We start from the raw sequence: 18,002 nt of genomic DNA on the forward strand, positions 1-18,002 counted from the left end.
GATATGATGCAAGATTTTGTTTACTCTTACCTGTACCACTGGGACTTCCAGGATCTCTGTGAGGTGCTGTCACCTCCTCCATAGTGGGAGATGCCCCATATTCCCCAAGGAGGTGGGCATCCTCTCGTTACCTGGTTACCTTGGTCTTGAGGTACTGACCCCATGGTGGATTGAGGTGGACAATGGGGCTCCTGGCCTCTGTATTTCTGGCACCGCTTTCCTGTAACCCAAAGCTGCCAGCCGTACCACTCCTTATGCACCATTACAGTTACCTCCACCTCCATGGTTGGGGGGTGAGGATGGTGGAGAGGGGATGAGAGGAAATAGGTTCTCACATATAAGGCTTGGACCACTCAGGGCAGTCCACTCAGGCTGAAATGTTGCTTCTACCCTTTTGTTATCCACCAGGTGAGGGCTGCAAAGCTGAGTGGGCCATGGGAAGGTAAGGGGGGCTGGATTCCCATCTCTATGGCTTTGTCTGCCTGGTGATGGCTGCTGGTCCATTGCTGCCACCCTCTGCACTGCGCCCTTGTCTCTGATTCTGAGTTCACCCTCCATGTGTACCACTCACTCACGGCAGATTGCTGATTCCACCCTTCAGGTATGCCCGGCAGGGGTTGCCTCTGACCCTTCACCACAGTCATATTTGCTGGGGCCGTGGTGAGTGCCTGACTGTGTCTGTGGTTCCCATCTTTGTCCTTACCCCCACTTCATCTCCCCGTTTGCCAGTATGCCCACCTTTGGGTATTTCAGTGTGTGGATCTCTAAGATGCGTTGATCTCCAAGATGTGTTGGTGTGTTGAGCAGGGAGCCTTTTGTTGAATTATAGCTGTTTAACTTGTGACTTCAAGGGGAGAGACCTGGAGGTTTCTCCACACTGCCATGATGCCGATGTTACTTCCTTCCATGACTTTCGTGCCTCACATTTCCTGGGGCCTTACCAGGCTGGAGGTCCTTGGGCTGGCTCTTTTAATCTGGAAAGCCTCCTTCATTTTCTCTGTCCTGTTGATAGGGGAACTCAAGAGTTAAAGATTTTAACCTTAGTTGATAGACTTAAGGGATTAATGCCATGAAAAGCTGTTATTCTGGGAGCTGGAATGCAGGATCCAGGAGGTCAACAAGCAATTCAATCTTTGTGCCCCAGGGGTCTGCAAGGGAGATGGTATCGGAATCACCACCTCCAGGGAGGGAATGGTGGTACAGGTAAAGAATTGTTGATCAACAGATAAAGGAGTACTAGGGAAACAGCCACCAGACTGCAACTGTTATCCAATTAACCTTTTTTCCAAATCCCTTACCTACCTTTTCTTCTCCTTAAAAAAAAGTTGGCTTGAAATGAGATGTTAAGGTAATTTTTGAGGGTATGTGACCTGCTGTCCTCTCATATCCCCAGCCATCTGCCTAAAGCACCCATAAAGATTCAATCCTAGTCTCTATTTATTGGTTCTGGTAGTGACGGGTGGCTCGAACACCAACTTTCCTGGTTTATTACACTTTTCTTCTGTACTGTATCACACCACACATCTAACCTTGACCTTTAAATGAACTCATGGTTATTAATTTTCTTTTGTGTTTCCGGTTCTTGACACCTCCCTCCTTGTTTCTTTCCTGACTAGTTTTATAATCAGTTCACATTCTGTTGATGCACGGTTGAAAACTCGAATCCCATCGTCCTGATCTGTTTCAGCAGATCTTTTGGAGAACTTCTGTACCAGACACTGTGTGGGGTTGGAACATAGCAGTGTTCTGGGGTGGGAACCCACTAAACTCCAAGGAGAAGGGTGGAAAAAAATTTGAGTTTTCCAAGTATTGTGAAGGAGACAAACAAAGGGGTGAAAAAACCTGCTTGAGATTGGGAAGGGAAGGCCTGATGCCTTGAGGAGTTGACATTGATTTTGAAACAAAAAAGGTGAAACTGAGCAGACCATTTATAGAGGGGACAAAGGAAAGAGTTACTTTTTCTAGTATTTATCATATTTGTAAATGGACATTCCGTAGGCATTTGATTATGTCTGTGAGTAGGGAACTGCCTGGAACTGTTTCTCATACTATCATATTTTCCCACTGATACTTCTTTGGCTCCCGAAGGCCCAATATTAGACCTATAACAGATTATTCTTCAAATTAGGGCAGAGAAGGACCATGTTTCTTTGTTAAAGGATATTACCTGGAAATGCAGCTGTTACTGAGCACCTAGTAATGTATTCAGGGTTGGACAGATTCACTCATTGGGTGCTGTTTCTCTCTGCATTTCCTTCACCTTCCCCTCCCCCTGAACTCTGGTGATTCTGATTCATTAGCCCTGAGGAAAAGAGGGTGTGTGTGTGTGTGTGTGTGTGTGTGTGTGTGTGTGTGGTGAAGCCACCGTCATTGTGTGAATTACTTTAAATTATTACTGCAACTTTAGTCCAGAAGTAGACTTTTGTGACAGATCTGACGCTTTGAACTTTGGACTTAGGTAGGTGGCAGAATTTAATCTTTAGCTAAGAGACAGGATAGGAGTTCTAGATTTCTTGGTGGTGAGAGGAATAGAGGGAGGTACCGAGAGGAATAGAGGGAGGTACCGAAAGGAATAAACCCAGGAGAACAAGGACACACCGAACATAAATTTTGCTGACTTCGTAATTTTGTTTATAGTCAGCTCAAGTAGACATAAAACATCACCTACCAGGACAAAATCTAGTGATTTCTTGCAAGTCTACACTTGTAAAAGTAAGTTACTGTTTTTCAGAGAATGAAGATTTAGATAAGAGTATGTAAAATGGTTTGTAAGGCTTCAGTAACTTTCTTGAGGTCCCCTGGCCACTACTTTTGAGAAGGGAAAGGTACTTAATATGTACTGGTGTGCCCAGAGGTTCCCAACGTTTTCTCTTGCTGCCACTCAAGGAATGTAGACATTTACAGTCATGGTTGATTTCTCCTGTAGTGTTCTCCACGTTCCAAAAATTTGGCTGCTTTGCTTTTTAAGGAAGTACTAGTTACCTTATAAGGATGATTTTGGATAAGTCCTAAACCTGAGTTATTGTTAGTGATGAGTTAATACGAATGTAGTGAGCCTTGTTTGGGAACAGCTTCCTTTGTATTTATACAGTTATTACTTTTGTGATTAGTTTATCTGACAAATGGTGTCGAGAAGTTTGTGTTTTTGAAAATGGTCTTAGAGATCTCGAGCAAGCAACACTTTTGTTTGTACATGGGATGCTTTTTACAGTTTTCCATCTGTATTTGGTTTGATGCCCCCCGTTATGATTCTTCATAAGATCGGAGAAGACATGTCTAGTGCTATATGAAATATAAGTGATTTCTAGTAAATGGATGGTAGTTTTATTGGTATTTCGGTTAGGATTGCATTGTATCTAATAATTACAGTTATATTAATTGAGGATATAATGGACATCTTGATAACTTATTTTTTTAAAAAATGGTTTAGTTAATACAACAAACTTTTAGGACTTATTGTGTCTGAGAACCATGTTTAGACACCAGAGATACAGAGTTGAAAATTATGTAATCATATAAAAAGTCTATACATTTGTTAGATGAAAAGAGTATCTTGTTTTAATTTAAAAAATACTAGTGAGATTAAACTTTCAAAACATTCATTAAAATGTTTTTTTTTTTTTTTCCCAAATGATTTTTCCTGTTTTCTTTTGGTTTGGGTCTTTGACATCACCACACACCTCTAGATTTCTGCTTACTGAAAGGTTGTTGCCCTGCCCAGTGTGGCTCAGTTGACTGGAGCATCTTCCCATACACTGTGAAAGGTGGGTCGATTCCTGGTCAAGGCACTTACCTATGTTGTGGGTTTGAGCCCTAGTTGGGGTGTATAGGGAGTCAACCAATTGTTCCTCTCTCAACTCGATGTTTCTCTCTCTCCCTCCCCTTCCTCTGTTTCTAAAAAAGCAATAAAAAATGTCCTCTGGTGAGGATTTAAAAAGAAGTTGTCTTATTTTGTTACAATTTCTGTGAATTTGACATTAAGTCTTCTGAGTCTCTCTCCTTTTCTCTTTAGAGCTACCTTCATGCTGGCTGCCTGCATCATTTCGCCTGGACTATTGCTGTCCAGTACTGCTGCCCTCTTGCCTTCTTACCCTATTTGTTCTTTGTTCCATATATATACATAACATGGAAATAAGCATATAATTCAGCTCCCTAAAAACTCAGTGTTTTCCCATTGCCTGTAATATGACATCTAAACTAACATTACTAGTTGGTGGTTTTATTAAGAGTACATTCAATTAATGTAAGTATTTATTCGAGCTGCTATTTGCTTGTCTTTGTTTTAGCCGCAGGTACATACTTGATACACCTTCATACTTTTCTGCCTTGATTAATTGACCCGTATCTGGATGATCATACCTGACTGCGCTGGACATGGGTGCTGCCATCTTCTGCAGCGGCTCACTCAGCCTTCTCCATGGCCTCTTTATCCCTGGCAAATACGACAAATAACACTGGGGTAAAAATCGTCTGTATTTAAAGACTGCAAAAGGTTTAGATCACTGCCTAATGATTTTTTTTACTAGTCTGCAAGTTGACAGCAGGGTGTTACATAGAGGCTTATGTTCCATTTATGAGCCCTTGGTAATGCCTGTGCCTTCCTCTGCTCTCTCCTCAAGAAGGAGTTACTTTTCTAAGTGTTTGGCTTATTCTGTTTTTCCTTAGTATTTTTGTCACAGTCGTTCAGTGAACATTTGCTGACTGCCTGTGCCAAGGGTTTCAAATGTTTCCTTCTTCAACAGGAAATCTTAAACAGAACACCAGTACATAAAGCAGATAGATGGGGAACTAGGCTGGTTGAAGTCAGGTAGTTGGACTCCAGCCCTTTTGACACCTGATTGGTGGCTTTCAGGATTGGTGGTTATTAGACTCAGAAGCAGGAATACCTGGAGTAAAGGTGACAGCCACTATGGGAGAGATGACATTTCTAAGGAACTTCTAATAGAAGCAATGCCTGGAGCCCACCAGCGTTCATAGGCCCACCTGTCCTTTGCAGCCTTTATGACATTAGTAATTGATTTGTCTGGCTACAACCATCATTTGGGTACTTGTCGATGTTTATAGTGCTTTCTCTTGGTGGCCTAAGTTCATCTTTGTCAACGAAATGAGAAAATTGGTTTAGTTTATTTTCTGTTTCCACTTTTTACCATTGCCACCTCCATTTAAGTGGATGTGCACTTGTAGCATTCATCCAGTCCGCCTTACTCAACCCTTTGCCCCCTGTAGATAGTAACCATGGAATCACCAATATACCTCCAGCTGTTTTTTCAGAAACCGGCTTTTCTTTCTTCCTTGCTTAACTCATTCATTCATTCATTCATTCAAAAAATCTTTATCAGATGCTTGATAGTTCAGGTACTCTTCTAAACGCTATGGGAGCTGGAGCTAACACAGCAGGTAGGAATTTCAGTGAGGCTGACACTGTGGTTGTGTGTGGCTGGGGGACATGCAAACACAACATAAATGTGTCAAGTACAGCTGGTAAGTGCTGTAGAAGAAGGGAAGGGTACTTCCTGTTACAGTCCCTATACAGAGATGACCAAAACATTTTTAAAGTTATTTTTCTAGAAATAGTAATAAATTAGTATGACTTTATCTCATTTTCTTCTGCCCAAGTCTTAACCCAAGTTCATGCTCTTTCAGGGCATGAAGTCATGCTCCAGGCTGTCATCTCTGATTGCAGACTAGCTGCTCACCTGGCTGCTGAGTGGCTCATTCCAGGACTGAGCCCTTGGCGCTGTTCTCGTTAGCATAGTTAGATGTTTACTATAATAATTACCTCCACTGAATCTTATTCTTTCGCTTCCTCAGAGCTCAGATCTTGATTAGCTTAATCATTGTGTTTCAAACTTTTATTTTTCCTACCTCTTAACCACCAAATGAAATTGTATGCAGAAGCCTGATCTATAAAACAAGTGAAAGATCTCAGTGGAAATGGAAGGTATTTAGAATGAGGCCAAAGGCATTTCCACCTCATCCCCACCTTTCAGGCTACATTGCCACCTCCATGGACTCCTGCCATGGAGCCCTTATTTCTCATAGAGCATTTCAGAGACCTTGTTCCCACATGGTGTTGTCCTTTTGTGATGATAGAACTGTTCTGTAACTGAGCTTTCTGATATGGTAGCCATCAGCCACAACAACTAGGTCGTCATCTTGCCATGGCTGTTGAGCACTTGAACGTGATTAGTGTGACTAGGAAACTAAATGTTATTGAACTTTAATTAAAGTTGGAATGACCATCTGTGACTAGTGCAGCGGTATCGTAAGGTATGGTTCTAGTATAATGCTAACTCTAGGTTTAACATTTACTTAATGTGTCTTTCTTTTCGTTTTCCAGATCATGTATGAAATAACATTAGTTTTAGATAATAATAAACTCTTGAGAGGCCTGGAATAAGCTGTGGCTTGTAACCTTAGACAAATTAATCCAACCCTCTGGGCCTCAGTTCCTTTTAAGATGAGAAAATTAGCAGTACATTTTCACAATGAGATTTAAAATGAAATAAACCATTTTGATACAGAACATTTGATACAGTGCCTAATGCCTGATTTTAGGTGATTTAGCCTAATCAGGTTTTTGTATAGCTTTTGCTTGTAAAGATAAAACATGCTAAAAGAGAAAAGTAACAAGAAATGATGAAAATAACATATAATCTCCCCGTCCATAGACAAGCAAGAAGAAAACTTTCTGTGGACAAAATTGAGGTTTTGGTTTATAATATACTTTTGTCTCTGTTTTGAATGTGCATATGTATGACTACACTGATATTTACTATAAAAAATGGTGTTTTTGGAGACTAGGTCATATGTGTGTAAATTGCCTTATGAAGTCTTTGTTTTTCCCCAATAGGTCTTAGGAAAAACATTGTGATTAATGAAAGGCATTTTAAAACAAGTGAATTCAGTAACTTACTTATGCTTTTTGTAGCTTTATCTTTGAATACTTAATGGTTTTAGAATGTAGAAGTTCCTTTTAAGATTCTTTTAGGATGATGGGGAAAAAGTTACATAGATGAATTTATCTTAAGTTAAATCTGTCATGTCTCTTGAAAGTTCAAGGGTCTCAAAGTTGTGACTATAGGCATGATAATGACATTATAGAATATATATTCATGTAAAGTACTGAATTTATTGAGCACCTTCTATGTGTCAGGCACCGTGAAAAGTGCTGGTAATATAAAAACACATGCCATCATTGCCCTTAAGTAAACTACAGTCTAGCCGGAGGGATTGACCTTGGATCTAAATACAGTGTGATTGTTACTATAAAAGGGGTCTAGACAGTCTAATAGGGAAATATGGGACGGTTTGGACCAGCTGGGGATGGGAGGGTTGTCAGCAAAGGGTTTCTGGCTGAAGTGACACATGAATGGAGGTTTAAAGGAATGATGGATTTAGTAGGCAATGATGGGGTAAAAGGATGAGACGTGATGGAGGCCTGAGAGAGACCCAGGGACATTCGGAGAGCCACAGTAGTGCAGTCTGGAGCTCTGCAGTGGTGATGGAATTGGATGGGAGAAGTGAAAATGGTTCTGCGACAGTAGCAGGAGGCAGATGGGTCACAAAAGTCTTTCTATGTCCTACTGAGGCACCTAGACACTATGCTTAACATTATAATAGGTCTTTGAAGATTCCTGAGATTAGAGGGGTAAGAGCTCTGATCACATCTTTGACAGATGTAGTCAATGACTGGGTGTGATTTGGAGATGGATAGAGATGAATAGTACAGGGCAGGGAGTCCTTTAGCGGGTTGTTGATTGGGCTGGGTGAGTAATGATGGCTGATGCAGGTTTGAATTCAGGCTGTTGCAATGAGTAGCCATCTGGATGTTTGGATGTAGAACTGGAAGGATGCTAGGGCTAGAGTTATGACTAAAGTTGTCCACATTTTGGCCATATTGTGACTATCACAGCACAAATGAAGTCACTAAGGAAAAGGCATAAAATGAAAATTTAAAGAGGAACTATGAAATAACATTGGGAGAAAATACCAGTAGTTATCACAGAGGTGGAGAAAGGTGAGCCATGAGGAAAGAATGAGAAGGAGAAGCCAGAAAGGCCTGGGAAAAATGAAGAGAGTGTTTGAATGATGGAATCCTGGGGACAACGTTTTAAGCAATGGGCAGTGGTGAACAGTGTCCGGTGCCACGAAGATACCAGACGGAGGATACAAGTATTTTTGCATTAATAATAAAGAGACAGTTGAGAAGAATTTCAGTTGGAGTTAAGATACCTTGATGTTACACTCCAGGGTTATTTTAGTCTGGATTCTTTGGTTTCAAGTGAAAAGTCTACTCAAACTAGGTTTCAGGTAAAGGAGGGATTGGTTGATTGGGACCTATAATGGTTTGGAAGCTACACATTGTAGGAATTTTAGAAATGCAACTAGCCCCTAGGATCCAGTAAAATGAGCTTGACTTAACTCTATCAGGATAGTCTCTTGCCATTTCCCTTTGTTTTTTTCTGCCTATTACTTGCATTTTTTTCACTAAAGACATGCTTTCTGGACCTGGAGAATGATAAGTATCGCAGTCTTCTACCTCTGGAGTGGGATTGCTTTGTTACTCAATTCTGAATATAGAAGTCTCAGTGAGTGGTTGGAATCTCCCATCTTGGACTAGGTGCTCTGCCTGGGCCAGTCGCTGGTACCTTGGGTGCAGGGTCATAAAATAACATGGTGGTGCCCAAGATATTTATGAAATTGAGGGAATGGCAGGTCCCAGTATGGGAAGGGAAATTTTCTAGGCAGTCTCATAGGTGTCCACTACAAGTAGTTGTAAGTTGGAATGGGAAATGAGGAAGCATAGAAAGTGAGTATAGATTACTCTTTCAGGAACCTGGCTATGAAAGTGTGTGTTTTGCTGGTGACTAAACAGGGACAGTTTGACATTAGTATGGTTATTTTATAACTAAACCACTGATGGAGGTTTAGAGGATTGAAAATGTATTTGGAAATAACACATACATGCTAATCTTAATGTTTATGGGAACACTCTATGCAGACATACACTTGTGGACCTAGAAATTTATGTACGTAGAGGAAGCTTGGTTATAGTCATGAATTTCAAAATAATTTTATTTGTGGTCACTTGATTGTCAGATATATGTTCTCTGGATACTCCTTGTGTTGAGATGATCATAGCAGGAGAAAGAAACCAGAGGATATTAGCTTCTGCAAAAGATCTTTGAGGTCTTCAAAAGATGCTTAATTTTATATGTAAGAAAAGTAGATTCCAGAGAAGTGACATGAAGGAATCCCTTACAGATACAACATCAGGAGAAGAGGAACAATTTCCTCTTTGTGTTTAGAGCGTGAAGAAGAAGTCTTTCCTAGAACTCCTTCCATAGACGTCCCTCAGCACAACACGCAACTCTGAAACCTGTTGCTGGCAAAGGAAATGTGAGAACCTGATTAATGTAGAACAGGGAGGATCTGCCCCCAAGAAATGTGTACCTGAACAAAATTAGGGCTGAGCAGCAAGGAACAGGGAAGGGGAGCTGGTGAGCAGGAACTCCACAGTGTCAGTACGTAACTAAGCTAAAGAGCGCATTTTTTACTCTGTTGACAGCGGAATACAATGTAAATCAGGGAATACGTGCAATTGGATTTGCGTTTCAGAAGTAACAGTCTTCACTAAATACCTATGATAAAACATGTGGTAACAACAGGTCATTCTTACACTTGCCTAAAACCATGTAATAAGTTAGCCGCAGAATTGAACTGACTTTAAAGTCTCCAGTATTTTCCCTTAGTACCTACATTCCATTCTCTTGTTATATATTTACATGCTGTTGATGGCTATGTGTTTGTCTTTTGCCCTGAAGTTGGGGTTGATATCGTTGGACTGAACATGATACAGGAAGTGGATATGTAAAAGCTAGGAGTGTGACCATCCTTATGATTACATTTAATTTGCTGATTATTTCCATCAAGTTGCTTATTATTTTTACTGACTGGGTGTATAATACGTACATAACTGTTGCACATACATGCTGTGGTAAATTATAAAAGAGAGTCAGAAGAAGCACGATGGGGTTGGTGCCTAGGGCACCTGGGGAAAGCGATAAGATAATGTGGTAGTGAAGAATGTGGTAGTGTAAGATGGGACAGACAGGTCCTTTTCAACGAAGGAGAAATAACAGCATGAAAAAGAAAGGCAGACAGACCCAGGCAAACCAAGGTGCCCTGTATAAATACAGCATAGTCAGGGAGAGATGTCAAAAATAAAGCCATGAGTGGATCGCGGAGAGGAGGCCCCAGAGAATGAAGCTCACACCTGTTGGTGCCCAGCATGTACGGCAGGCACTGTACCACCTCCTGCTGAGGCAGAGGGGGTTGTATTCCCATGCTTAAGAGGGACTGAGGTTCAGGATAACTGCCTTGCCTGAGGACTCCCTACTAATTGTTTAGTCTACATTTGAAGCCCAGAGATTCTCCTATTTGCCAACTGTCCTTCCCCTGTATAACTTCATCATGTTTTAAGTGTTAGTATTTCACTTTTATGCTCAGGGGTCTGAGCAGGAGTGAACATGAAATAAGGTGGTAGCATTATGGAGGCTGAATGGCCACCATCCTAAGTCTGCATTAGTCTCCTGTAACATCTCACACCCGGACACTGGAGTCACTAAGTGACAGTATTGTCAGAACTGTATTTGCCATATGTTCCAGAGACATAAAAATAAAATTCTATACCCGCTGTTCTTCCTCTGTAACTGCCTTCTCCTTGCTGTTGGTGGTACCTTGGTCCCACTTGGGATCACTCTCTGTTGCTGTGTGCAGTGTGCTGTCATGTATACTGTGCACACACGTTTTTGGCCCAAACTTTCAGGAAAAAAATCTTTCAATTTTTTAATTCAATTATATAGTTATTTATATTTAGAAACAAAGCCGATTATTGTATTTGGGGGTATTATTTTGCATATGGATATCATTATTGCTTTCTAGAGTTACACTTCTAATGCATAAGCATAAATAAAATAATTAAAAGCATAGATCCGGAATTAGTACTACCCATGTATAACGCACATCCTTATTTTTCCCTCAAAAATTTCGGCAAAAAAATGCACATTATACATGGAAAAATACAGTACTCCTCTTTAGTGCATACCTTCTAGCTTTCTTAAGTAACCCTTACTCAGATAAGACTAACTCTGGACTTCTACTAATGGACCGAGAAGTTCCTCAGTCTGTAACACTTGTGAGACATAGATATTCTATTATAACTGACATGATGAACGCTGATAGAAAAAGATGTATAATTTACTAATAGTGAACTTTCTGTCTTTTTACAGTAATCATCTCTAGAGTGGTATGTAAACGAGGAAAACGTAGAATGCCTGTTCTTTCTCCTTTACAAACATGTCTGAAGCTGTTTGAACTAACTAAAAGTAACATAAGTGCTGTGGCAGATTATGGCATACCTTTTCCCTTTACTTAAAAAAAAACCCCAAGGAAATGGAAAACATACCATTTCTGGACAACCCTGACATTGAAATGGTATCCATAATGTATTTACATATGCCACACTTTCCTCCGTGCCTCGGCCATCTTTAGTACATATGTGTTGGATATTTGCCATGGGAGTTGACATGTTATCACATACAGAAAATCTTATTTAGAACTGGTGCGAATCATTAAGGTAAACGTAAAGTCGGTTCTTTTGATTATATATACCTTGCTGATCTGATAGAAATTGTTTTTCTTTTTTATCATCTTGTGTCAATCTTTCAACAAATGTTGGCCTTCTCCTACAGCAGCTAAAAATAGAAATTACGTACAAGAACAATATAATTTTCATGAACTTAAAAATTACATAAGAAATATTATCAATATTGGTTTTACTGTATCTTCTAATTTGAAATGCAGTGAAATGCTGCTGTGGTTAAATCAGCTCTTTTGCTGTTTGTTAAAAAAGTTTCAAGAATATATATTTCAAAATGTTTTTTTTTAATTCAAAACAAATGCAACATAACTCAGCGTACTTGAAACACATTTTCTGAATTTATTTTAAGTCTGTCTTCTCCAGAGAGTTGTGTGTGTGCAAGGGCTAGGCCTGGCTGGGTATTTCGCCATCCATCTCCCTCCTGGGTTGATTGCACTGAACAGCCCTGAATGAGGTACAGATGGTCCCACTTTGTCGAAGTTTGGAGGACCTCTGGGTTGGAACTCCATTTGATCACAGTAAAGCTAACCATCTCAGAAATTTGGCTAATGTCAAAATCTCAAAGATCTACATATATTCCAGTTAAAACGTATATGTGTGTTCCTGTTAGAAGTGGTGGTGGGCTACGCATTGGCCCAGTTGTTATCGTTCCCAGCATATAGATGACATTTCAAGAATTTAAAATCATTTGTCTACCTTTGATGCTGCTGCTGCTGCTCATTTTCTGGATGGGAGTTGTGTTTCAAAGATGGACCAAGATATATATTCAAAATATTTTCAAATCAAAATTATGATATATCAAAAATCTTTCTAAAACTGGACAGTTTATATATTTCTATAGAAAGATTCTCTAAAGTTTGAAAAGGAAACCCATTGTCATCTTTGTGGTTTATTCCTTTTGTATGTATTTCTTCTACTTTAACACAATAAAGAAAATGGGTTTAAGGTATGTTTTCAAGTTTAGGTGTTGCTCAAGAACTATGTCAAGGTAAGTAAGGTGGGGGCCGTGTCCGCTATGGCTCAGCTTTTAGCTTTTGAGGTAAACAAATCTGTCCGGAGTAAATTTCTCTCCCTTTAGGCTCTTTCTCTCTGTTTTGGTCTTTCCTCTCTTTCATTATTCCCACTCCCCATCCCCCTCCCGCTCTTCCTTTCTCTGTCTGTGCAACTGCGTGCTTCAATCTGTGTATCTGGACTGGCTTCTCTAACAGTTCAGCGTGAGTGTTAGCAGAATGAAAACCAGATGGACCAGCAGTTCCCACTGTTATCTCCCAGCTGACTCTGGCAAGCCTCCCCTTCTCCCTCCTTCCTTGGCATGACAGAAATATTTGCCTTTATTTAGGGTGACTTGTATTAGCTGCTGTACCTCTTCCCTCAGTTGCAACATAAGTGGAAAGCTGTTTAGTCCCTTGTTGCTGAGGTTGGTTGAGGTGAGTAGACTGCAATGCATTTAACTATTGAAGAAGTGGTTTTAAACCTGTACTTTTCTAAAATAATTGATTTATTGATGCTAGTTTTTGAATAGTCTGGAACAGTAATATGAAGCCAGTTTTTAACAGTAATTGACAAAGGTGGAAATGCTCTCCATCTGTCTTTACCATCATCTCCCTCAGAACACTCACCACAGGGTCATTCATTGCTATTCAGCTAGCAGTTAGAGATGAACAGACAGAGACCCTGATACTGCTAATTCGCTCATCTTGCAAAATGCTCTTAAAAGAATGATGATGATTTTCATTCTTTTATTACATCTCCCTTGATATGGCATCAGCATTATTTCACCTGTGTTCTGTGGCAACCCAAGTCTTATGAAACTGTTTTGAATAAAGGGAGGTAGTTTTGGAATGTCATCATAGCAATTTGGGCTTTTCATTTTCTTTTAATAATTGACTTTTAAGTTATTTTGAGTAATAAACTTTGTACCCATGTAGTTACAATATTTTGAAAGACCCATTCTTTGTCAATAATCTGTGTTACTTTTGAAGAAGTCAGAGTGGGAAATACCTGTGTATAAGGCTGCGAGAGTTGCCTCAAATATGTTTGGGGGTGTGTGTGCACATATGTACGTAATATTTGTGGGAAATTGGATGTAAAGGAACAAACAAAAACTTCTATTTTTTTTTTTACTGGAGATTCAATAGGGAACAGTATGCTTAGTAGAAAACAGCCCTGAGTGCAAATGTTCATTATTGGGTAATCTGAAAATTTCTCATGTATCATGTACTCATGAAAAAATATAAGGAGAGCTTTTAGTTCTTTTAAGTTCTTAATTTAGGATTTTTCTATTCTTACTCTGCCTGAGATTATTAATTGAAATATTGGTGTCATGTTTTTAAAGTGGTAGGTCTTAAACTCACAAATTCTAAGTAAATAATAGTTTAACTTAATGGCGTGACATATGACATTTATGTAGTGGTGATTTTTCAAAACAGGGCAGAAAAGATTGAAGTGAGATGTATGTCCTGGAGACATAACCTGCTTCCTCTAAAAGGCCAGAAAACTAAGTATGGAAAAGGGGTGACAGGTGTCACAAGAATTGCTAAATGCCGGCTCCTGCTTGTGTCTCACCAGCATCTTCAGATTTGTGTTATTTCTAAGCCGCCTGAGCGGTTCGCCACCATCTAAGTTCCTCATCAATTTTTGTACCTCTTGCTAATATTGGCTTCTGCTTTGAGGGAAGTTGTACCGTTGCCGATAACACCACCAAGGTAGCATTTGCCCAAGTTACAAATGAAGTCCTGCCATCTGTGCTACACCTTCTTAAGTGGGGTTTGGATAGTAAAGTCCTGATTTAAACTTTAGTCGATAAGCCTGTTTTATTATTGATAGAAGATGTTGGATTTCTTCTGTTTACTTGCTTGTAAAAAAGATGAACCCCACTTAAAAAACTGAAGTGCTTAAGAAAGTAACATGCTCCTGGTGGCACCCTCCAGATCGGACTGAGAAGCACTCCACGATGCCAGACTCACCTGTGGATGTGAAGACTCCATCTAGGCTGACTCCTCCCACGATGCCACCGCCCCCGACAACTCAAGGAGCCCCGCGAACCAGTTCATTTACACCGACAACATGTGAGTAGGCATTTCTGCATTTCTCATTTTCATTTTGAAGTTTAAATGAAAATTTTAATGCAATTAAAAATTAAGAGAAGAGAAGATCTAGCATCAATAAATTATGCAGAGACAAAGCAAAAAAAATAATAATGATTTGTTTACCCCTGAGTAGGTATTGAGTACAGATGTGTCATATCTGAGGCATAATTTGTAAGACTGTTAATATTTGCCTGCCTTTTTGTGATTGCTTGAAAAATGTAGTTTACTATGATTTCAGTGAATGAAGAACACATTTGGTATGTAACTTGAGATGTTACCACTATAACTTTTAATGCAACCTAATGTGGAGCTCCTTATTTTAGTTTGTTCATTTCGACTTGGAACATGTTAATAATTATTTCCAGGTTACATCTGATCTCCTAATACTCTTTTCTTGTATTATTTACAAATCATGTTAAAATCTTTATTTTTAGCTTAAAATGTTAAAAAATCTAATGTTGCATACAAAAAAAAAGACTTTATGCAACAGTTGCATACAGAAAACTTTCTGAAATAAGGAGCATCTTTCTTTTCTTAAAACTGTCCATTCCATCTTGGCTCCAGCCTTGTGCTGTTAATCAATGGAGTGTGTTGCTTTCCGTGTCATCCAGGGAAGGGACAGAATATTCTGACAGAATCGCAACTTCCCTTTCCTTCCTGTATATTGTAGTAGGGATAGCAGGTAGCTTTGATTCCATCAGTCTCAAAGTTCTGGTTGAAATTGTCATCAAGGATTTGTGAAATGAATAAGTGCTATCTGTTGCAGGTAATAGTATTTATAGACCACGTGCCATTAAATCTATATGAATTAAAAAATAACAGGCAAAAAATAGACTCATGGGCTTAAAAGAGACCGACAAAACACACACCCCGGGCTGTTTATGCAGTGTTGCATTGCCATTTAAAAGACCTTTCCAAAGTGTAAGGAGCAGGAGGCTGCGGCGGTGCCAAGTTGTAATCCTGTCATCTTATATTTGTTTTGTTGTTATCCAAAGCCATAGTGATGGGCCTGTGTCTCCTGTGAGAAGTCCTACTGAGCTATCATTTCTTGACAGGTTGCTCAGGTACTCATTCAGGACAAGAGACCTTTTTTTTTTTTACTCTCCTGAAACTTTAAGAATAATGGAGCACTTAAAACATCTTCTAACGATTGTTGGCGATAGTTTATTAAAATTATATTTAAAAATACAATCTTTGGTAAAGATCCATTTGTCCAATTAATTGATTTAACGTTATAAAAGCACCATTTTTTTAGTGAGAAATGTGCAAGTTTTTCTAGCCCACTAGTTATGGGTTATCATCTTGATTTTCAAATAAGTGTTATCAGAAATGAATTTACCCAATTACCACCAGCTGTTATTATTGGGGTAGATATGTACCCTTTGAATTTCTTGGAATAAGTCCTTGATAATTACCATATATATTTTGGCTTCTTACATAAGATTTGCATTTTCCCTAAAGAAGTAGTTAAGAAATATGAGGGGGAGAAAATAGCCTTCTAATTGGGTGGTAGAAGGTTAAAACTTGAAAGTCCAATTTTTATAAACACAGCTGTCAGTTGTGTGTACAAAACATGATTAAAAATGTTCAGTGATAAATTTAGTCTCCACCAAATGTACACTTTCTCTAGGGGAGCAGTTGAGAAAGGAATAGTCCTGTTATATTGATGTAAGCTGGTGACACAAGGCTGACATCCAAGCGATGTCTGTTCTGTGTTGGAAGCATTTCAGGTGGTTGGCATATGTGCACATGGGAGGCAGGGTTGTCTCTGTGTCACAGCCGACCCCATTTATAATCCGCTTCTGTGCAGAGTACCCTGGTGCAGTGTGAGGAGTAGACTCATGCAGTTATAGAACACCGGAGCCTGTGGTGCTCCTGTGAAGTCAAAGCATTTTGCACAAAAGGTCCAGCAGTTTTATTTTAACTTTAAACATATTTTTATTTTTTATTTACAGCACAGGGAATATAGTTGATAATATTTTAATAACTATATATGGTGTCAGAAGGGTAGATTTGTCGGCGTGATCACTTTGTAAGTGAGATAATGTGCAATTACTGGGTTATATACCTGAAACTAATATTATATCCACCAGTTTTTAAATGACAAAATCCACCAGATTTAAAGGGAAGGAAGCTTGGTTGTAATTTCCTTGTGCATTTCTCTATAAGTTTTTCTTTCTGATTTTGTGCCCTTGACAGTAACTAATGGCACAAGCCATTCACCCACAGCCTTGAACGGTGCCCCCTCGCCGCCCAATGGCTTTAGCAATGGGCCTTCCTCTTCTTCCTCTTCTTCTCTGGCTAATCAGCAGCTGCCCCCAGCCTGTGGCGCCAGGCAACTCAGTAAGCTGAAACGGTTCCTAACTACCCTGCAGCAGTTTGGCAACGACATTTCGCCAGAGATAGGAGAGAGAGTTCGCACCCTCGTGCTAGGACTGGTGGTAAGCAAATGGAAATCAGCCCAATTCTCTGGGGTAAGAGAGAGAGAGTGTGTGTGCGTGTGTGTGGGGGGGGATTCAAAATACAGTCCTCATGGTCACTGCTAGTGTGTTCTAATAGTGTCTACTGCTGGAGATGCTGTGCAAGCCTGGTAATTCTACAGCAGGGCTTTCGGCTCTGCAGTGTGTTGACCCCCGCCTTGGCCTCTTTTACTGTGGTAGGGTTGTCCAAATTCATTGTTATTTTGGCCGTAAATGTGTATGTATGTATGTATAAAATTCAATAAGTATATAATCCTAGCATGTCCAGTGCCTTTCAACAATGACAAACTTGTTGTTGTGTTAATGATTTTCCCTTAATCTCATTGGGTGCTCGTTTTAACTTAGTCGCTGTCGGGGACTTTTATTATTAGCCTACCTGAACACAAATTTATAACAAATAACATATTCCTTTATGTGTTTTCATGTTTAGGGCTAATAACGTGTAAAAATTGTTGTGGTAAAATATACGTAACATAAAATTTACCACTTTAAACCATTTCCAAGGGAGGAGCTCACTGTTGTGCAACCATCACCACTGTTCACCTCCAGGTCTTTGTCATCTCCCCAACCGGAGCCTCCGTACCCCCAAAACAGCAACACCTTCATTTCATCTCCCTCAGCCACTGGGACTGCTAATTGGTTTTTGAAGAAAAAATTCTTTGTTTTAGGTAGAATTACTTAAACTACTAGTTTGAGAATAGAACATTATTCTCAGTTGACTTGGGAACATTATAGTATATTCTATATCACACTAGACATGAGAACATA

At 39.7% G+C, this 18,002-nt stretch overlaps 1 protein-coding gene across 4 annotated transcripts in view; it reads left to right on the plus strand.

Annotated features, from left to right (window-relative positions):
- The window catches only part of RUNX1T1 (RUNX1 partner transcriptional co-repressor 1), a 145,392-nt gene that overhangs the window by 69,942 nt on the left and 57,448 nt on the right, over positions 1 to 18,002 (plus strand). For 3 of the 4 annotated variants that reach the window (XM_024572148.3, XM_045181659.2, XM_045181660.3), the window contains 2 exons: positions 14,596 to 14,733; positions 16,954 to 17,195. In XM_024572148.3, the coding sequence (XP_024427916.1) occupies positions 14,596 to 14,733; positions 16,954 to 17,195 (380 nt within the window). Of the gene's footprint in view, positions 1 to 13,050; positions 13,093 to 14,595; positions 14,734 to 16,953; positions 17,196 to 18,002 lie in introns of those variants that run through there. The other variant, XM_071222230.1, reaches the window with a different exon arrangement.

The sequence above is a fragment of the Desmodus rotundus genome, chromosome 8 (assembly GCF_022682495.2).
Source record: "Desmodus rotundus isolate HL8 chromosome 8, HLdesRot8A.1, whole genome shotgun sequence".
NCBI lineage: Eukaryota > Metazoa > Chordata > Mammalia > Chiroptera > Phyllostomidae > Desmodus > Desmodus rotundus.